General features: G+C 41.0%; 1 protein-coding gene across 3 annotated transcripts; it reads right to left on the reverse strand.

Annotated features, from left to right (window-relative positions):
- Positions 1 to 1429: 1429 nt before the first annotated feature.
- On the reverse strand, positions 1430 to 21872 carry pxylp1 (2-phosphoxylose phosphatase 1). 3 transcript variants are annotated; one of them, XM_061682171.1, is made up of 6 exons: positions 21762 to 21872; positions 17208 to 17354; positions 12734 to 12922; positions 12090 to 12216; positions 7638 to 7777; positions 1430 to 3020 (listed from the first exon to the last, which is right to left on the reverse strand). In XM_061682171.1, the coding sequence occupies exons 2-6, from the start codon at positions 17287 to 17289 to the stop codon at positions 1993 to 1995; spliced, it is 1566 nt and encodes a 521-aa protein (XP_061538155.1). In that variant the 5' UTR covers positions 17290 to 17354; positions 21762 to 21872; the 3' UTR covers positions 1430 to 1992. The 3 variants fall into 3 exon arrangements, with proteins under 3 accessions (XP_061538155.1, XP_061538156.1, XP_061538154.1); XM_061682172.1 differs by lacking the exon at positions 21762 to 21872 and adding an exon at positions 16327 to 16446 and having other exon boundaries at positions 12832 to 12922; positions 17208 to 17292; XM_061682170.1 differs by lacking the exon at positions 21762 to 21872 and adding an exon at positions 13947 to 16446 and having other exon boundaries at positions 17208 to 17292.
- Between the last annotated feature and the right edge of the window lie 709 nt (positions 21873 to 22581).

Genomic DNA, 22581 nt, shown 5'->3' on the forward strand with positions numbered 1-22581 from the left:
AATAAAAACAGAGCATTATTATCTTTTTTAAAACAGATTATTTGATACAGCTCTTTTATTGAATAGCATTAGATTGTGCTGCAATATACATAACATTCGGTCTGGCAAAAGGACTTTTCCCAATCCCTGCGGTGCTGCTGGATGTGTTTGAACATTTGTATTTATGGGTTTTGTGGCCAAGCTGATTCCTGTTTACATGGTTTTGGGGCCAAACAAACAGAAGAGCAAAAGGCAGACACACCCAATCCATTAAGCTTGACGTGTCCCAGTGCAGTAGGGGCACAATGAAATCATCAAAGAATGACCAAGTCATGGTGGAACGATGCAGCTCCACCTCACTGTGGCAGGAGGATGTCAGAACTTAGAAGTGTGGTAGAGGGTGTTCTAACATCTAAGCCTGGAGGGAGAGGCATTGGTCAAAAAGGCTAGGATAACAGTGGAAAAGGTCTTGTCAGTCAGAGAAGGAGAACTATCATTAACAACCCATTAACAACCCTGACATCAGAGAATAGGATTGGAAATGGCATGGGAGAACGTTTTTGGAATCAATTTGCTTATTTGACTTTTAATCTTTGAGTCCATTTAGTGTTATACCATAAGCCATTTTAAGTCCTGTGTAATTTTGGTTGAACAAAAATAGATATTGTACTTATAGCAAGTAATAACATCAATTCCATGTTGTATTATATAAATAAAATACAATTGGCAAGTGGCTTGTTCTGAGGTCCACTGAGTTAATACTCTTCTGATGTGGAGGATTCTGAAAGCAACAAAAGCTAAATAGCTACAAAACTATCTATGCAACTAATATACTGTCAAAAAAAATTCAGCCACTTTGAATGATACTGTGTTCTTGGGTCCTGCAACAATGTTGAAAAGAAAGATTAGAGAACTGATGCTAGCAGAAGGGCAGTATAACTTGGAATAATATGGAACTCAAGTGCCATCTACTGGGGGTACTACTATAATATACTACTACTACTATAATATTTAACATTGCCGTTTGTTTGTTTGTTTAACAAACAAACGGCAATGGATTTAATTGTTATTTTACTACCAATAATATTTTACTCCATATAGACTACCAGTAAATAGTTTGTACACGGTTTGTCATTCAATAGCATAAGAAAATGTGTCCAAACGTTTGAATGATAGTTTACATGTACAGTTTGGAGTGTGTGCATTTGTTTAATTATTTAAAACGACATAGTTTTGTTTTTTAGAGTAAGTGGCAAAGATTAAGTGTGAAGCGTTTCGTAAGTTACATCGCTAACATTGTAATGCACCATTGGGATTCCTTTTTGCTTTAATTTATGTATGGTTGGAAGCACAGATTTGAATGTACTTTTGAAAAATATCGAATTTAATTGGACAACTAATTCTCCCCCCAAAAATAAATAAATAAACAAATAAATAAAAACGCCCACAAACACAAGCACACACAAAATACATTCCAGGAATGTTTAATGCAGCGTACAATATCCATATTTAATATTCCCTTTTCAAGCATTTAGAAATGTTTTAAAATTACAATTTCCTGTGTGATTCCATGTCTGCAATGTAAGAATAAAGTGTCTTAGTGCTATGTCCATTTCCTTGAACCTCTACCTCTTTTTCCAAATACTGTGTTTGTGACAGAATTCTGAGGATTTTTATTGCTCAAGTAACAAAGGAACCCGGCCTCACTCTTCCTATGAGAACTGCAGCTTCCTAACAATGCCATAGCCAAAAATTTGTATAGTTGCCGGTTCAATTTAATAAACAAGAACAACAATAAAACGTTTTACAATGATTTGATTAACTGTAGTGGTAGATGCGTGCTTAACACTTGGTTTGTCCTATGGAATGTTACTTTTTTTTTTTTTAAATAAGTGGAATTATAACTGTGCAAAACCACACCACCAGTAAACTTTGCTATACCCTTCATTACAAGTGAAAGAACAAAACCACAAACCAAAAAACGTATATTGTATAACCACCATCTCATTCATGTTAACCAGTATGACTATAACAGGCCTCCTGGTAGGAAGTAGCATTGACAACATTGAACATGTCTCTTCTGACAAAAGAAAGGAACTTCTTCAGGGGGCAGAGCGGCTGACTGGTGTGGAGGTCAAGGGAACTACAGAAAGTGGTGTGATACGTTACATCCTCTCCATTGTACAATACCCTGATAAAACATCCTCCATCTCTTGCTTTTGACCTCTCATCTTTGCCAGCCTTCTGCTCCTGCTGTCCCTGAGTCACTGAGGGGCTTTTCCACAATTCAAATACCAGTCTTGCTGCAAAAGGTGGGAACCTGGCCTCCTCTAGTCCCAGGGCACTCAGCAAAGGCGCCATGGTTACATCATGAGCTGAGGAGAGGGTGAACACTTCTTCGCCTCCTGCTCTTGGCGAACGGCTGCCTGTGGAGGCCTTGGCTACTCGTTCCATTTTGGTGGCGGTTCGGTTGAGGTAGGGGTACATTGCCAGGATTGCATATTTACGGAACAGTCCCTCTCTTCTCCGATCCATTTCGTCATCTAGCTGTTGGCGACGGATCACAGCAAACTGTACCATTTTTAGACACCCGCCTGTGGTACCATCTTCCCTAGACATGCATGGGAAAGAAAGGCCGTGGCACAAGTGGCACAGCAGAGAGTCTATTGGGTTCGCGGCCCGTAAATTGCGTGTTGGAATACCTAACGTGCGTGCCATGTCAGCATAAGTTCTTTCTAGTTCTGCATCGCCCACTCTGAGACGATACTGCCTCCTCTGCTCCTCCTCTAGGTATCGGTTCCTGGCTGGGCAATCACAGGAAGAGCCACAGAACAATGTACTCCACTGGTGACGTACAGTCAGCTTCTTCCAATCAAATTCTGGGAGGAAGCCATAGAGAAAAGCCAGTCCGCTCTGAAGTGTGCGGCTCTTCCCTGTGGTCTCCACCCATACCTGTCGAGGTGACCAGTCGGAGGGGACAAGACTGTGGGGCTGGTAGGCTTGGCGGAGGAGTTTCCCATTACGTAGGTGCTGCACCACACCTGAAACATGCATATTGAAGGCTTATGTGAAGTAAATCATCAAATCATCACAATTTGCTAAATTAATCTTTATGGGGAACCAAACCCCACATTTTTTAATGCAAAAATACATTGTATGTGCCAGCACTACTGAAAACACGGTAGTCTGATTAATATTGCGTTCATGGGATAAGAATTCTTCTTTTCCTTTCGGCTTGTCCCTTTAGGGGTCGCCACAGCGCGTCATCCTTTTCCATGTAAGCCTATCTCCTGCAACCTCCTCTCAAACGCCAACTGCCCTCATGTCTTCCCTCACGACATCCATCAACCTTCACTTTGGTCTTCCTCTAGCTCGCTTGCCTGGCAGCTCAATCCTCATCATCCTCTACCAATATATTCACTATTTCTCCTCTGGACGTGTCCAAATCATCAAAGTCTGCTCTCTCTAACTTTGTCTCCAAAATATCGAACCTTGGCTGTCCCTCTGATGAGCTCATTTCTATTTTTATCCAACCTGGTCACTCCGAGAGCGAACCTCAACATCTTCATTTCCGCCTCCTTCAGCTCTGCTTCCTGTTGTCTCTTCAGTGCCACTGTCTCTAATCCGTACATCATGGCTGGCCTCACCACTGTTTTATAAACTTTGCCCTTCATACTAGCAGAGACTCCAGCTAAGGGCTGATCCCTGATGCAGTCCCACCTCCACCTTACATTCGTCTGTCACACCTACAGCACACCTCACCGCTGTTCTGCTGCCCTTGTACATGTCCTGTGTTATTCTAACATACTTCTCTGCCACTCCAGACGTCCGCATGCAGTACCACAGTTCCTCTCTGGGTACTCTGTCATAGGCTTTCTCTAGATCTACAAAGACACAATGTGGCTCCTTCTGACCTTCTCTGTACTTTTCCATCAACATCCTCAAGGCAAATAATAATAATAATAATAAGAATCACCTTTTATTGTCATGAACATGCATGCATGCACACGAAATTTGTTCTCTGCATTTAACCCATCACAGTGAACACATGCACATGGAACACACTGGAGCAGATGCAAATAATGCATCTTTGGTACTCTTTCTAGGCATGAAACCATACTGTTGCTCGCAAATACTCACTTCTGTCGTGAGTCTAGCCTCCACTACTCTTTCCCATAAGTTCATTGTGTGGCTCATCAACTTTATTCCTCTATAGCTCCTCCACAGCTCTGCACATCACCATTGTTCTTAAAAATGGGCACCAGCACACTTTTCCTCCATTCCGCAGGCATCTTCTCACGCTCGAGAATTCTATTGAACAAGCTGGTCAAAAACTCCACAGCCACCTCTTCTAGATGCATCCATACCTCCACAGGAAAGACATCAGGACCAACTGCCTTACCATTTTTCATCCTCTTTAATGCCTTTATAACCTCCCCCTTACTAATCATTGCCATGACACTTGCATCTTCTACTCTTCCTTCGCTCTCATTTTCCTCATTCATCAACTCCTCGAAGTATTCTTTCCATCTATCAAGCACACTACTGGCACCATTCAACATATTTCAATCTCTATCCTTAATCACCCTAACCTGCTGCACATCCTTCCCATCTCTATCCCTCTGTCTGGCCAACCTGTATAGGTCATTTTCTCCTTCTTTAGTGTCCAACCTGGCATACATGTCATCATATGCCTCTTGTTTGGCCTTTGCCACCTCTACCTTTGCCCCGTGTCGCATCTCAATGTATTCCTTTCGCCTCTCCTCGGTCCCCTCAGCGTTCCACTTCTTTTTAGCTAACCTTTTTCCTTGTATGATTTCCTGTACAATGAGGTTCCCCCACCAAGACTCCTTCTCTCCTTTCCTGCCAGAAGATACACCAAGTACTCTCCTGCCTGCCTCTTTGATCACGTTGGCTGTAGTGGTCCAGTCTTCTGGAAGCTCCACCTGTCCACCGAGAGCCTGTCTCACCTCTTCCCGAAAAGCTGCACAACACTCGTCCTGTCTCAGCTTCCACCACATGGTTCTCTGCTCTGCCTTTGTCTTCCTAATCTTCCTCCCCACCACCAGAGTCATCTTACACACCACCATCCTATGCTGTCTAGCCACACTCTTCAGATCACATCGTCTGCACAAGATGTAATCCACCTGCGTGCTTCTACCTCCGCTCTTGTAGGTCACCCTATGTTCCTGCCTCTTCTGGAAAAAAAGTGTTCACTACAGCCATTTGCATCCTTTTTGCAAAGTCTAACACCATCTGCCCCTCCAAGTTCCTTTCCTCGATGCCGTACTTACCCATCAACCCTATTTCCTTCACCAACATGTCAATTACAAGCTGCACCAATCACAACTCTAGTTACTGGGATGCTCAGAACTACTTCGTCTAGCTCCTTCCAGAATTTCTCTTTCACCTCTCGGTCACATCCCACCTTTGGGGCATAGCCACTAATCACATTATACATAACACCGTCAATTTCAGGTTTCAGCCTCATCCCTCGATCTGATACTCTTTTCACCTCCAAGACATTCTTCACCAACTCTTCTTTTAAAATAACCCCGACTCCATTTCTCTTCCCATCTACACCATGGTAAAATAATTTAAACCCTGCCCCTAAACTTCTAGCCTTACTGCCTTTCCACCTGGTCTCCTGGACACAAAATATATCAACCTTTCTCCTAATCATCATGTCAACCAACTCCAGAAATCTTCCTGTCATAGTCCCAACATTCAAAGTCCCCACATTCAGTTCTAGGCTCTGTGCTTTCCTCTTCTCTTTCTGCCAAAGAACCCGCTTTCCACCTCTTCTTCGACTTCGACCCACAGTAGCTGAATTTCCACCGGCGCCCTGCAAGTTGACGCGCCGGTGGCGGATGTTGTTAACCCGAGCTACGACCGATCCGGTATGGAATTCTTTGGATGAACGCTCATATTTGTTTGGCAAAGTTTTAAGCCGGATGCCCTTCCTGATGCAACCGTCTGCATTTATCCGGCCTTGGGACCGGCCTACAGTTTCCACTGACTTGTGCCCCCCCACAGGGCTGTATTTTCATGGGATAAGAATTAAACACGATAATTAGTCAACGTAAGGGGGCGCCATGTTTGGCGCAAACATTATCAGCTGTGACGACGGAGTGCCGACGAATGCACTTTATGCGGCATGTCATGTGACCAATACGGAACGTTACGTGACCAACGCGGAACATGGGATAGCTGACTTCCTGTCATGCTACATAATGAGCATAACTAGGATTGATGACATGATTCTTGGAAGCTGAACTTGGAAAACAATTATTTTCTTCACGGCTGGTGTCTTCAAACAAAACTTAAATACATGTATATCATTTATTTATACAAATATGATATGATACATGTAAACATTAACAAAACCTAAAAACCATCTATTGTCATCTTTGGTGGCTCTGAGGTGACATCTTGTAGACATTATTGTAGACGTTTGAAGTTCCTACGGGTGGTTTTAAACTGTTCCCTTCCCCATTTACCCGAGCAAGGAGAAAGTGTTTTTACCTGTGTTACCGAATGCGGACGTTATTTGCGCATACACTGGATTGAACAGTCAGCTGTAGGTAGGTTTGCTTCGGTAGAAACTGCAACTAGGACAGCATAAAATGTATGTGTAAAGATTAATTTTCACATACAAACTGCTCATCGTATTATTTATTGCATCACCCATGGCTCAAGGGGTCAGCCGGCTGTTGGTAGTGGTAAGTGACCGTCAGTCAGGAGCCAGCGCACGGGCTCACCAGGCATTTCACCCTGGCTAACTAGCTGCGAGCCACTAAGGCCGGTAAGCTTGCGATGTATTATTACAATGACAGCGTAACAAATTTGCACTTTTATGGGGGTGTAAATAAGCGGTTGAACATGATTTCGGGGTAATGTTGTGTTGAGGTTGCTGTGCAACGGTACATGATAGCAATATAAGGTATATCACCAATTTGAAAGATACATTCGCTGTACGAACAGCTAGCAACTAACCACTAGCCGCAAACTCCGGCGAGCTGGCGCCATATTATACCATATTAATGAATGACAGTGTAGTAAATTAGCAATTCAATATTATTTTGCTGTGGTGTTGTGTTATTTTTATTTTTAAAAGTAGTGAATTTTTAGATACGAGGATTTTGCCTGTCAGGGACAGTATGTATGTAGCCTGTCGTCTGTATGGTTTACTCAGTGGTGAATACAAGTTACATTCTCGCAAATTCACACTCTCGCGAAAGTGAAAAGACCTAAAAATGGTGCCCCTTAGCCCATCCACCCCGCATAAGCGAGTAAATTCATATTTAAAATATAACAAAGTTTTGACATCTTGGGTTTGGTTCCTCTTTTTAATCAGATATAATGCAAGGTACCATTTTTGATAATAAAATGTTGGTAATCCAAAATTAGGGCTACATAATTCTGTAAAACTTCAAAGTTACCAAACTTCCACAGGAATTAGGGGAATACATGAAACGTTACAGGGATTAAACTAAACATTTGCAAAATTGCAGGTTTCTTTATAACATGTAACTTAGATGTCATATAACACCCCAAAGAGTATTGGAGGATTGAAAACTGAATTTCCAAGCATCAACCTATTCTTGAGAGAATTTTGGAACTTCCTGGAGTCAAAGAGAAAATATTGTCATGCCTACCAGATTGCGTGAGCTCTCCCATTTCACAAGTATTGTGGTTGGGCAGGCGAGGGACAGAGGCCAAAGGGAACTCCCAATGCCCATGGCCTCCCTGGGCCATGTGATTTATGAAGGATCCTAGCAGAGGGTGTGAGGGATTCCTAGGGAATATAATATAGAAATGCATTACTGCTCAGTTTCTCATTGACTCTGTTCACCAGTACTGCCAACTAGTATTACAATAAAATACATATTGACAGACTGATGTCTTTCTGAAGGTGTCAAGAATATCTGAACCCAACCCTTAGAAAGAATTTGGTGAACTATGGATTTTCATTTCTTACCAACAAACCACGAGTTGCATAATGACAATAGTGGTTATAAAAACATGTTCATTTTGCAAAGGTTTGATGGTTTGCTCTTCTCCTAAATTACACTTTTAAGGATTTGTCTACTTTATATAATTGCTACTTGATTGGAAATACTACTTTACATACTTCTTAAAAGATCCCATGCCATCAGATTTTTGATAATCTTTGATCTCCTTTTATCGCGTTTGCAAGATCATTTGGGATTAAAATGCCCAGAATGTCCTTTTTCAACCTATTCTAGTTGGTCTTTTTACACCAGGCACTTAAAATGCAACATGTAAATGAGATTTGCTCAATTTAAATATGAAAAAAAAAAATCGCTCTGATTGGCTGTTGGTGAATGGCGATATTTCGGCGACTGGGCCAAGCATTCATAGCGACCTTGGATTAATTTCTTTTGATTTGGGGGGAATTTACGCCATAATCGTTAAGCAGAATCCACCAACTGTTGGATTGGCCGCCCATTACTCACAGCTCAGAGCCCCGCAGAGGAGGGGATGTGTCACATCATGGGTGAAGAAAAAGAGAGAAGGATATTTTGAAAGCTCAGTCACGATAATGTCACCGGCTAGCAGCGTGGTATTGATCTGTCGCACACATTTTGGCAACAGTGACAGCAGTTACACTCAGCAATATAAATATAGTTAACACAAAACATGCCTTTTATATACTGTACTTATACAGCTTGTGCCGACTGCTCAGGCAGCTTGCTCCAAATCCGGAAATGCACTTCCAGCAGTGTGTAAAATCGTATTTTATGAAGTCATCCTCCACGAAATGGGCCCCAACACAGCACAATTCTGGTTGTGAAATAATTAGGAATTTCTCCAAAAATAAATTTAAGCCATTTATTCCTCACTTCATCTGAGTTTGGCAGATGACGCAAAGTTGCGGCTTTGCACAAGACGCAGCCACAGTGTAACTAGGCAGGCTGAATTGACAAATGGCAAAGATGTCAAACTTAAACCAGGTCACAGACTCATTTTGACCTATGTTACGCATACAACAGTAGAACAATTTAATTCTAATGGCATTTGACCTTTAAAGATGTCTGTTAAAATTCAAACGTCAAACAATAAAATTAACACAAGTAACTATTTAAAATTGTAAATAAATCACTACTATCCGTAGTGTCATGTGAAGTTAGTTTTTTCATTCACCACCAGATGTCTCTATAATACACACTGCTGGGCACCAATCCTCCTAGCGGCTGACGGTAACATGGGCTTAATAAAAAAATAAAGAATGTGTTGCTTTAGAAATACATTTACAACATTTACACAAAGACTCGCATGCTCTCAGGTATGCAAAAACAGTACACAGAGACACACAAAAACACAGGAATGAGAGCAGCAAGAGGAGCAGTTGCTGATCTGATAGGGGAAATGTTTAGGGATTACAATTCAATTTAACAAATTGTGGGAATTGCAGCTCAACACAGATTAAGAAAAGGAAGGGGGCATCTGTGGCAGCGCACACAACAGTTTCCATTGTGGTCATAGGATGGTTGGATCAAAACCACACCCCCGACCCCCTACTTTTATACCATGCCCACATTCTGCACCAAAGTATTACACTGATAGCGGCTCTTTTCAGAAGCACATTTGAGGTTATTATTATTATGCTTTGACCACAATGTATTTCATGTGAATGGGTTGGAGACATTTCTCAGGATAGCAGATAAAGCATTAATCTAATAATTTATAGGCTTTAGGGGTTGGGACAATTTAGATCAAACTGAGGGAAATGCCAGCAGTTGTGAGGACAATGTGACAACTGAGCTGTCTATTTGGCTGACTGTTGCCAATCAAAGATGACTAAAACCAATTATATACTGTAAGATTATTCTTACTGGCTGGGGCAGAGGAACGGTATTACAAGGAATATATGGATGGTGAGATTAGGAAGGGCAGGAAGGCATAACGAGAGGAAGGAAAAGAAGAGAGACAAGACAGATTTACAGCAAGGAATTGTGCTTGACAAATGGGTACACTGGCTACTTGCAATAGATTTGCTGATGAGAGATTGTATGATAGTATTGGTGAAGAGCAGGCAAGAAGAGTGGTTGCTTAGTGACTCAGCAAACTGGTGCCAGTAGAGGTAAACAACCTTTTTTATAGCCCTACTAGAATTGTAATCAACCAACCTAACTGACTTTACACTTAAACCCAATTGACCAAAACAGGTCGGTGCCGGTATTAGTTAATGTGTTTCTGCAAATCTGAAGGATGCTCTAACCTTACCCACAGCAGCCGTGTTTGCTGGTTAGATTACGTTCAAGGACACGTTGAAAAGTAATAATCCAATGGACCTGCATATCACTTGCAACTACTATGCCAGCTCTGTAGATTAAGCACAACCATCATGCTGTCCAGAAGTTGCAGCTAATAGTGAAATATGATATAAATTTGTGAGAAATGAATTCAGTGGCTTCATTGGAGACCTGGTACACCAAGATGTGGGTGTAAATACAATATTTGTGTAGTGTTTTATATTCACAGTTTGGAGCAAGGGTGCCAGTTCCAGGCATCCTCTCAAGCTGAAGTGCATGCTTTGTTTTGAATAACTGAAGTGTCCATATAACGCCATCAACAACTCTGTTGCACATGACATGTGGATGGGTTTGTCTTGATGTATGTGCATCCCACCACAGCACAGGAAAACTGATGTACAAACTAAAATTCTAATCCACACCTCCAATAGAAAAAAATGTACAAAACACAAACTCTTCCTTTGAGCTAAATGCATAAATGAATTACTTTGCTTCACATATATTACACTACTGTACATACAGTATTTGTATTTACTTGATACGAGCTTGAAGAGGGTATTTCTCCACCACATAGCTCTTACTTGTTCATAACAATATTAGTATGTTAATTCAGTAAGGGATACAATACAGATCATCTTTTCTGCTTGACCAAAAAGCACAAAAAAAAAAACAAAAAAAAAGCAATGATAAAGAAAATAAAATACCAAATGGCCCTCCAAGAGGCAGGGTGGAAGATGCGCCAATATAAACATACTTCATGGCAAAGACTGAAATGGAACCGGATAAAGAGTCTTAGATAACGTGGAAATGCAGAAGTGGGTAGGTGAAGGTCACAACATTCAGGGGTATGCTAATCCACCAAGGAAGGAAGAGGTGTACAGATGAAGGACAGCAGCGATAGTGCAATGGTAGGTCAGACACAAGGAGCCAAAAGCCAGGTCACAAACCACATAGCAGAAGGATCTCACACAGCTGAAAGGAGGCAGAAGGAGGACGTGTGAGAGTCAATGGTGGAGAGGAGTCCCTAAGAAAGTGGCACCGAAAACACACCCATGACCAACCACAACAAGGAGCCAAGAGAGGAGGAGGACATCGTAGTCATCCTAGAATATTTACTGCATGGCAATGTAGAAACTAAGTTCAATTGCCTTGGAGACATCGCGTACAAGGAGTTCAGGAATGTGGAATCTGAGAGACAAAGGCAAGAAGGAAGAAGGGAGAGAGAAATCGAGCAGCTGCTGCTCCAAAAACAGTGGAGGGAGGCGAGCCAGGAAGAGAACCAAGGCCTAAAGCCACTGTGGAAGGAGGTAAAGAGCCTTGTAGTTATGTCAAGAGCAGAGCACATCCCCAAGCAAATAAAATGGAAGGAGGAGTGGCAGAATTACTTCTTTAAGAATCTCTTTAAGCACACAAGACAACTGCCAGAGCTTGAGAATCACTTCAGAGAGCAATTGGAATTGGTTGGAATGCACGACAGCTTCAAGTTTCAGCAGCTTGTGGTACAAGCAGGAAAAAGCCAAAATGATTCTGGAACTGAGGAAATCAACAATCCCTGGTTAGAGCAGCAGGCTTCCAAATATGAACTGGAAGGAGGTGGAGAGCCCACGATAGGTTGACCATAAAATTGTCCACCGCGCAAGTCTGGTGATTAATTTATTTATATAAATAAATAGATATAGCTATAGATAAAAATGTTATAACTACATAAAAATAACTCTGGAAGCAAAGTAACAACAATGAAAGTAAATCAAGATTCATTAAAAGAAAAAAAAAAACAATACACATTACTGTATGCATGCCAGTCAAGATGATACATGGCTGGGTGACTACCTGCTAATGGACAGTGTGCAGTTGATGGCTGGCCGTTTGGTCTTGGGTATAGAGTACAGTGGGTAACGGTCTCCATGGCGAATCATCACCTGGACAGACAGCAGCTTATAGTCTGCTGGACTGTGACCTGCAAGTAAATAATCAACATCATCAGACAGTACACTTTAACAAAGTGAATTCAAGTTAGGGTAAAATATTGCAATGTTTTTGGGTTGTAGCTTTTTTATCTGATGAGATATGTTAAATTACTGTTCTACAAACATATTTTACCAATAATCAATACACAAACCAACTTAGTATTATACTGTATCTGTAGAATTACAAATTAAACATCACTTATGCAACTATAAAGCAGGTAACTCAAAATATCCACCGCTGAAAGATAGTGTTATGGATCCTTTTCAGAAAATCATGCCACCAGAGGAGTAGAATTGTGGCTGTACAGAATAAACAATGAATTCTGAGTGTAATGATATGAGAAATCAGAACACCAAAATTGAGCATGACAAAGGGATTATTGACCATTATATCCCATCTAAAGCTAAACAAAGGGATGCAGAGAGTTCAGGTAAATGTGGTGAATGAATTAAGTGACTACTTTCATTGGCCACAACCCAATATATTGTCAGAGTGTCAGTGGGCACCTTCCCAGGCTTGTTCATTGTGACTGGGGGTGTTGCAGTAGCCATAGGCTTCAGATATGGGGTTGGGTTTCTGGGTGTGAGGTACTGGGAACACTCGCTTTCTGCTCTTGCCCTGAGCCAGCCGTACAGCTCCATCTGCAGCCTGGAGAGGTCTCTTCTCCACAATAGGAGTGGTAGGGATTAGATTGACTGCAAAAATGGCACACAAAAGACAGAATGAACATATCAAATTAAGACAATTAAGGAAAGTGAACATGAAGACAATCTAAACCTTCCAAAAATATATTTTCGTGCTACAATGAATAGTTAACAGAAATAAAACCCTCAATTGCAACCACCAAGTCGCCTGGACACCAGTGACCTGTGATCCCGTGAGAAAATCCAATAGGTTCCAGAGGCATTGTATGAATTGGAAGACCCATTCAAATGGACTGAACTCTGAAGCAAAAGAATCTGAACTTGCCCCATGCCTCTTTAGCAAGACAAATGTTGAGCTAGAAGTCACAGAAAAAACATGTCAGAAAAGTGACGCAATGGTACAAATATTCTGCAGTATCAGTCATTCAACCAATATTCTGGCTCCGGAGGTAACATCAGAGCAAATAAAAATAGTAATAACTCTTGCCACTCTCATTATTGCCTGTGTGTAGTCTACTTTGTGTGGTGTAAACACATTCAATATAATTTACAGCAGTGAAAGAAAATTTCCACAAGGGGATAAGAACTAGTCTAATAAAGAAAAACGTGCTTTTAAGACTTTTTAAAATGCAGAGATACTCAAAATGTGGTGTAATCGGGAAAGCTCCATGATAGACGCAAAAAGAAAACATTCTTTACTGATACATCTGTGCTGCTGCAACATGTCAACAGAAACTTGCAAAGATTCTAAACAATCATTTCAAGCCATGACACAATGATTAAGAGGTCCATGAAAAGAAAAAGCACACAATCTGTCTTGGACTATTTTGGTATTTACAAAAGTTGGATTGAAGAGAACATGCATCTAATATTCAACATTACTCACTTGACAGCTTCAGGACTGCCCTGTTAAACGGTTTCAAGCAAGTCAATTCCAAAGAAAAGACAATTACAATAATAATAATAATAGGCTTATTTATCATTTTATTTTGGATTAAACAGTAAGCACCATAGCTATTCTACCAGTGAGTTATTTAAGAAAATAGTATTATCTGTATGTTTTCTCAATACTCACCCATGATGAGGGAGAAGCTAAAGCTTGCTGCCACAGCAGAGACCATTTTGTCAACTGCACAGAGGCCGTTACACACACTGAAGTCCATTCAGAGCCACAGCCAGTCTCACTCTACATTCTGTGCCGCATACACTGTCACCCCCGCCTACCAATTGACAGACGCCTGGCTGAGCTAAACAAACTTTTGGAAACAGCTCTGTCCAGGCACATACACAAAGGGGCTTTTGTAAAGGCCTGACAACATTATGGATGGATACAAATAAATTCCACATAAAGCAAAGCAAAGTAAATTTATTTATATAGCGCATTTCATACAGAAGGTAACTCAATGTGCTTTACATGATTAAAAGCATTTAAAAACAAAGAAAAACAGCTTATAAACATTTAAAACAAAGGGAAAAAAATAAAATAAAAATACAATTAAAACAGCATACAGTCCAAGAAATATAATTTTAAAGTGGAAATGTTCTAAAAAGCATGGAAAAAATAATAATTTTTAACCTGGACTTAAAAACATGCACACTTGGGGCTGATGTTACTTCTGTTGGCAACTTTTTCCATTTATGTGCAGCATAATGTTTAATACAAATGCTGCTTCACCGCGTTTGCTTTGGACTCAGTGCGCCACTATTTGACCTGAGTCTGTCGATCTTAGAGCCCTACTGGGTTTATATTACATTAGCATTTCATTCATGTATTCAGGACCTAAACCGTTTAGTGATTTATAGACCAGTAGCAGAACTTTAAAATCTATTCTAAAACTGACTGGAAGCCAGTGTAAAGACTTTAGAATTGGAGTAATATGCTCTGACCTCTTTGTTCTGGTCAGAACCCGAGTTGCAGCATTCTGAATGAGCTGCAGCTGTATAATGCTCTTTTTAGGGAGTCCAGTGAGAAGACCATTACAATAGTCAAGTCTACTTGAGATAAAAGCATGGATGTGCTTTTCCTGGTCTGCTTGACACACGCAAGCCTTCACCCTGGATATGTTCTTCAGATGGTAAAAGGCAGTTTTAGTCATTGATTTGATATGACTCTTGAAAGTCAGATCGGAATCTATCAGAACACCAAGGTTTCGGACTTGGTCTTTGGTTTTTAAGGAGAGTGACTCCAGGTATTTACTAACAGCAATTCTCTTTTTTTTTATTGCCAAAAACAATTATCTCAGTTTTGTTATGGTTTAATTGAAGAAAATTTTGGCTCATCCACATATTTATCTGTTTTAGAAAGTGACACAAAACCTCATTTGAACTGTAGTCATCTGGAGACACTGCTAGATATAACTGTGTGTCATCTGCATAGCTAAGATAGTCCAAATTAAAGTTCTGAAGAATTTCACGCAAGGTTAGCATATACAGGCATAACAGGAGGGGTCCAAGAACTGACCCTTGAGGGACCCCATAGGTCATTGCCATTCGATGAGACTGAACACTTCCAATGGTTACAAAATAACTCCTTTCCTCCAGGTAGGACCTGAACCATTTAAGGACTGTTTCATTTAGTCCTACCCACGTTTCCAACCTGTTCAGCATTATATTATGATCTACTGTATCAAAAGCCGCACTGAGGTCCAACAAGACCAAAACTGACACCTTTCCCAAGTCAGTATTCAACCTTATATCATTTAGCACTATGATAAGAGCAGATTCTGTACTGTGATGAGTTCGGAACCCTGATTGAAATTTGTCAAAAAGTCCATTTAAGTTCAAGAAATTGCTGAGTTGATTAAAAATAACTTTCTCAACAATCTTGGCTGTGAAAGGGAGATTTGAGATGGTTCTATAGCTTGCTAACATGGAAGCGTCCAGCGCTCTATTTTTTAGCAGAGGCTTGATGGCAGCTACTTTAAGAGCTTTAGGAAACTCACCTGACTGAAGTGAGCAATTGATTATTTGGGCAAATCAGCTAGCGCAGACGTCGCAATAGCTTTGAAAAAGTTAAATGGTATTGAGTCAAGACAGCTCAGCTCGTTGATGGTTTCAGCTGCCGAAATGTTTTCTCTACATTTTTTTGGTCAATTGTATCAAATTCTGACATGGTAATAGAGTTTTTCCTGAGTGGCTTCAGAGGTAGTATCAATTTATCATTTTGCTGATTTGTGCTCATATTTAACCTGATGGATTATATTTTTTCACTAAAATAACAAGCAAATTCATTGCATTTATCTGCTGTTAGGAGTTCTGGAGCTGTCTGATTCGGGGGGGTTGTGAGCTTGTCAACCACAGCAAACAGAGTGCGAGTGTTGTTGAAGTTCTTACTGATGATTTCAGAATACTTTTGCTAACTAGCCAAGTCAGTCTTCACACAGATCTTCAACAACATCTTCAAAAACATGGGACTGCACTTCATCCGAGAACACCTCAACGGCGTGGGGACCTACGCGAGGATCCTGTTCGTGGATTTCAGCTCTCCGTTAAACACCATCATCCCTGAACTCCTGTACTCCAAGCTTCTTCAGCTCAGCGTCTCGCTTGCCATCTTCCAGTGGATTTACAGCTTCCTGACGGGGCAGGACACAGCAGGTGAGGCTGGGGGACACCACCTCATCTATACACACCACCAGCACCGGAGTGCCCCAAGGATGTACCCTCTCTCCGCTGCTCTTCTCTCTATACACGAACGACTGCACCTCAACGTACCCGGCTGTCAAACTCCTGAAGTTTTGCAGACGACACCACAGTTTTAAATACAGAAAGACCCCGTAACTGAGACTACACCTTTTAAGGTGTAGTCTTATGGTCGCGAAAATACGGTAATTGCAATTTCATTGGATTTCACATTGGCTGGCAGGGACAATAATCAATACAATACCTACTGACGAACCTATGATAAGTACTGTTCGTCAACAATGTCACCACGACCAGCACACCTGCGTAGTTTGGTTTTTAGTTTGGATGAAATGTGAAACTTTCAAACATTTTCAACCTTTTTATATGTATTTACAATAACTTTTTAGTGTCCTGGGCATTTTAGGCCACGAAAGAAAAGAAAAACGACAAAACAATAATTGTGTACTGTACGAACTCCCATGCACACTCGCGGACCCAACTGAGGGTGTAGCTGAGCTGGCAAATGGCCTCCAAAAAAAGTCCTTCAATTTAACGGACAATCGGCTATATCGGACGACCCCTCGTCGCCATTATTCCGTTCTATCGAGGTTCCACTGTAGTTTGATATGGAATTAAATCAGTTAACTAACCAGATTAGTTAGCAATGTGCATCATTCAATGCAAGAGATGAGTCGATCAAAAACGCACTTACAGAACTGGAGGCTGAAACTGATGATGGCCAGTGCTGCTCCACTCACCACCACCAGGAGGAGGAAGCAGTTACGAGCCAACATAGTGTCATGTGATCGGTCCACGTCCCTGTCCGTCAGCCATGCAGCCTCCAGCCACTACCTGCAGTCTGTAAACATACAAATGAATGAGTCCGAAGCAATGTTTATATAGGAACAAGAGCATGTTCTCTGAGGCCAAGGAGAGTGCTGGAGCCATTCCCAGCTATCCTCGGGCAGGAGGCGGGGTACACCCTGAACTGGTTTCCAGCCAATCGCAGGGCACATATAAACAACCAACCATTCGCACTCACATTCACACCTATGGGAAATTTAGAATCTTCAGTTAACCTACCATGCATGTTTTTGGGATGTGGGAGGAAACCGGAGTGCCCGGAGAAAACCCACGCAGGCACGGGGAGAATATGCAAACTCCACACAGGCGGGGCCGAGGATTGAACCCCGGTCCTCAGAACTGTGAGGCAGACGCTCTAACCAGTCATACACCGTGCCGCCAGGAAATAATAATAATTTTTTTTTAAAAAAAAACATCATCTTGCATTAGTTACCAACCACCACATCATTCAAATTGGCATTATACCTGATATTGTTATCGTATACTGTTGCACACCAGTATCAACACTACCCCAAAATGCTGTTCAATCGCTAATTTAAAACACACCAAAAAAAATGCTGGCTGCCATTCATTAAAATGGTAGAACATGTCAGGCACATCAAACTCTGCGCTCCCATCTACCCCCGACCACACTAAAAGCCTTTTATATCTTCAAAAAGCAAACAACTGTTTTTACATCAACTGCCAAAACTGTTTTCAAAGGTCTTCGAGCCATGAGTGATGCAATAAATAAAACAATAAGCTGACTAAGCAATGTAACAGGCGGAAATGAATATGCTACCACTTATCTTCGAGGCTGACCACTTTTTTTCTGCACCAAAGCCTTACAACAATCCATTATTTTACAACTGACTTACTTAAATGTGTCCATCCATCCATTTTTTTACGCTTATCCGAGGTTGGTTCACCGGGGCAGTAGCTTTAATAGGGAAGCCCAGACTTCCCTCTCCCCATCCACTTCTACCAGCTCTTCCGGGGGGATCCCGAGGCGGATCCTAATCGGATGCCCGAGCCACCTCATCTGTCTCCTCTCAATGCGGAGGAGTAGCGGCTCTACTCTGAGCCCCTCCCGGATGACCGAGCTTCTGTTTTACCCTTTACATTTTACACTTGATTACTCCACTGAATTGTGGAAGCCTATTCCATTTTCCTCCAAACCCAACAGTCACACATGAATTCTATAGCTACAAATAAAAAATACAAGGTTGAAAATGACGCATGCACAGGAGGAAGAAAAACTGCAGTAAATGCAGCCCTACACAAAATAACCCTGCCATTAGTCGATCTAAAGATAGCACAGTTCTCAAGAAAGCACCATAAAATGGCTTGCTTCAGACCAACCCCCTTCACAGACTGCACACAAGCGTGAAGCTGGAGGATGCATCACATCTCTGTCCAACATGGCTAGGAGATCTAACACAAAGTTATTTTCCTTAATGGAAGGGATAAACCGTTCTAAATGCTCTCCTTCCTGAAAAAGGCAATGCGTCACCACTCGGCTTGGATTTCACCTTAACAAAGTTATGCATCGAAATAAAATTTCAACGAAAAAACAAAACATTCCCTTATATGGGTAAGGCATGGGGGTCAAATGACTATTTCTAAGTATCCCTTTGCCAAAGATAGAAATTAACTGGGGATATACAGTTGGAGGAAAAAGTATGTGAACTCTTTGGAATTTCTTAAATTTCTGAATGAATTGGTCATAAAATGTACTCTGATCTTCATCTAAATCCCAAGAATAAAGAAGCAGTTTAAACAGTTAACAGTTTAACAATTATATCTTGTAATTATAATATATTTGCATATTTGTATTGATCATAACATGTAAAGAGTCACAGGACAGGGATGAAAAAGTAACTGAAACCTTGGATTTAATGACCGCTTGAACTTCCTTTGGCAGCAATACATTACAATACTATATATACATACATTTCCTGTTGTTGTAGATCAGACGTGAGATCAGGATGAATTTTGGACCATTCCTCTTTACAAAAATTGCAGTTCAGCAAGATCCTGGGATGTATGGAATGAATAGCTCTCTTGAGGTCATGCCACAGCATCTCAATAGGATTGAGGTCAGGACTTCGACTGGGCCACTCCAAAACACGTATTTTCTTCTTCTGAAGCCATTCTATTGTTGATTGACTGCACTTCTGTGATTTGGATCATTGTCCTATTCCAAAACCCATCCTCTTTTGAGCTTCAACAGTCGGACAGATGGCCTCAAGTACTTCTGAAATATGTCTTGATAAACTTGTAAATTCATTTTTCCTTTGATGGTAGCAAACTGTCCAGGCCCTGAGGTACCAAAGTACACCCATACCATGATGCTCCCTCCACCATGCTCCACAGCTGGGATGTTTTGGTGTCGGGGTGCTGTGTCATTTTTCCTCCACACAACTTGGTTTCATCTGTCCAACAAATATTTTTCCAGTCATGTTGTGGAACATCCAAGTGCTCTTTAACAAACTTAAAACGTGCCGCAATGTTTTTTTTTTGTGACTGAAATGGCTTCCTCCTTGGTGTTCTTCCATGAACCCCATTTTTGTAGAATGTTTTACGTGTGGTAGATTTGTCAACAGAGATGTTGGCATGTGCCAGTGATTTCTGTAAGTCTTCAGCTGACACTCTCGGGTTCTTTTTTTACCTCATTAAGCATTTTCCGCTGTGCTCTTGCAGTCAGGATGGCCACTCCTTGGAAGAGAAGCAAAAGTGCTGAACATCCACCATTTATTGACAATTTGTCTAACTGTGGACCAATGACCAGCAAGACAGAGATACCTTTGTAACCTTTTCCAGCTTTATAACAGTCAAATATTATAAATTGTTGTTCTCCTGAGAGCTCTTTTGCCCTGTTTGGTACCCATCAGGCAATGCTTCTTTACAAGAGACAATTCTAAATTGGAGTCACTGATGGTGTAGTGGTACACACGCCTGACTTTGGTGCAGTCAGCGTGGGTTCAGTTCCCACTCAGTGACGGTATGAATGTGAGTGCGAATGGTTGTCCGTGTCTATATGTGCCCTGCGACTGACTGGCGACCAGTTCAGGGTGTAGTCTGTCTTTCGCCCGAAGTCAGCTGGGATAGGCTCCAGCGCCCTGCGACCCTAACCAGGATAAGCGGTGTTGAAAATGGATGGATGAATTCTAAATTGGTATCTGTTTTCTAGTGGCCAGAGCAGCTTTAAGCCACACCCCCAATGTTGTCTCATTGATTGGACTTCAGGCTGGCACACACATGACTCTGATTAGCTCTTGGAGAATCTGTTGCCAAGGGGTTCACTTACTTTTTCCTCCCTGTCTTGTGAACGTTTACATGTTATGCTCTTTAAAAATAGGAAAACATTACTGTTTGTGTGGTATGAGTTTAAGCAGCAAACTGTTTCTTTATTGCGGGTCCTCAGAACTGTGAGGCAGATGTGCTAACCAGTCCTCACTGTGCCGCCCACACACACACACACACACACACAGACAGACAGACAGACAGACAGACAGACAGATAGATAGATAGATAGATAGATAGATAGATAGATAGATAGATAGATAGATAGTTAGTTAGTTACTCATGTTTTCCTTTACATTTGACGAGACCTCGTAAACTATATCCAACTTCCCACTGGTTGACACGTCAAAGCTAACAATAATGTACTTTATTGATCCCTTGCAAATTTGACAAATAGGGGCCAAGGGTGGCATTGGGCTGACATCCTTACATGTAAATTCTATGTTTTTCATTGGGAAACTGCGTCTTTTGAACTTACATTTTCTCAATACCAGTATGTGAGAAATAATGAGCCTGTAAGGTAAGAAGAAGAAGTGGGATCCACTGAAAAAGAGAAATTCTATTAGGGACAGCCCCTGAGAGAATTTCTATTTTCTCTCTAAGCGACTGTTACAACGTTGAGCTTTTCGTTGTGTAGTAAGATACGTGTTGTCTCTGCACAATAACATTGTAACACTATCTCTCAACAGTCCGCGTCACGAAACTAAGGTAATCCTCGCATTTTAATCATCGAGGGCAAAATTATCTTTGAGCCAAGTAACACCGTGTATGAATGCCCTGCTGATGCGGGTAGTATTGCATTCATCGTCAGTGACGTGTCTCGTTAACAGTTACGGTTAGCTTGTTAAAAAAAAACGAAACGCTAGCTAGCACGAAACGTGACAGGTTAATGCAAGCAAGCACAAACAACATCCACAATTTGCTTAGCGAACGAAAAAATGTCGTGTGTCTCCTGTAGACTTTTAACTTTAAGGTGTTGAAGCCGGTCGCATTCACGTCCAGAACTCCAGTTAAGTTGTGGGGGAGGACAATGGTTTTTAAATCGCACATAAACAATGTGGTCACTCAGAAGACGAACCCGAGTTCACTGCATTGAATGAATGTATTAGCATTTTACCTATAGAAACTGGACGTCCTCCCCACACGGAACCAGTACTGCACTTTGTTTCACTGTTTCGGTTTCTCCGACGACCGGGACCACGGAGACGATGAGTGTGAAGTCGGCGTTGACAAGGCGCAACACTTCCGACTCAAACTTTCAAAACTACTAGTAAAGCTGCTTCAACAGTTCATTACTATTATTGTTATTATTATTGTTGTTGTTGTTGTTGTTATACTCTACATAATAGGAATAGCTAGTAAAAGCAAAGGTTGTGCTAACCTTCAAGAATCTGAAACATTGATCTGTATTGAAGATGAATAGTTAAATTGGATTTTCCTTTTAGATTGAATTCGATTCTATATTAACGTCATTGCACAGACTAGATAAGCAGCCAACTGAGAAACGATATGGCAATATATGTTGAATATTATTGAATATTTATTTCACAATTCTAAAATAAATATTCTGCATTATAACGGCATTCTACATATTGTGTAAACACTAATACAACATATTGCGACTCAGAAATGGGAGAATGTCAAAGCGTGTAATTAGACGTTAAAACTGAAGCAATAACACTACTATATTTATATTTTTTTGTCCTCAAAATCTCCCAAAATCCTTATTGAATACTGAATCACATCTTCTGTTTTAGAACTTTGACAACCCTAAGATAAAAACAAAACAAACAAAAACATTTCACCCTTGATGGGTTAAGGAGAGGCTAATTTCTATACTGTATTTAAATCTCTGCACTTTGCTCTCAAAGAATCTAAATTTAAAAAAAAAAAAAAATAAAAAAAAAAAAAAAGACTACTGAAGCTATTTTATTTTG

The sequence above is a fragment of the Phycodurus eques genome, chromosome 7 (assembly GCF_024500275.1).
Source record: "Phycodurus eques isolate BA_2022a chromosome 7, UOR_Pequ_1.1, whole genome shotgun sequence".
NCBI lineage: Eukaryota > Metazoa > Chordata > Actinopteri > Syngnathiformes > Syngnathidae > Phycodurus > Phycodurus eques.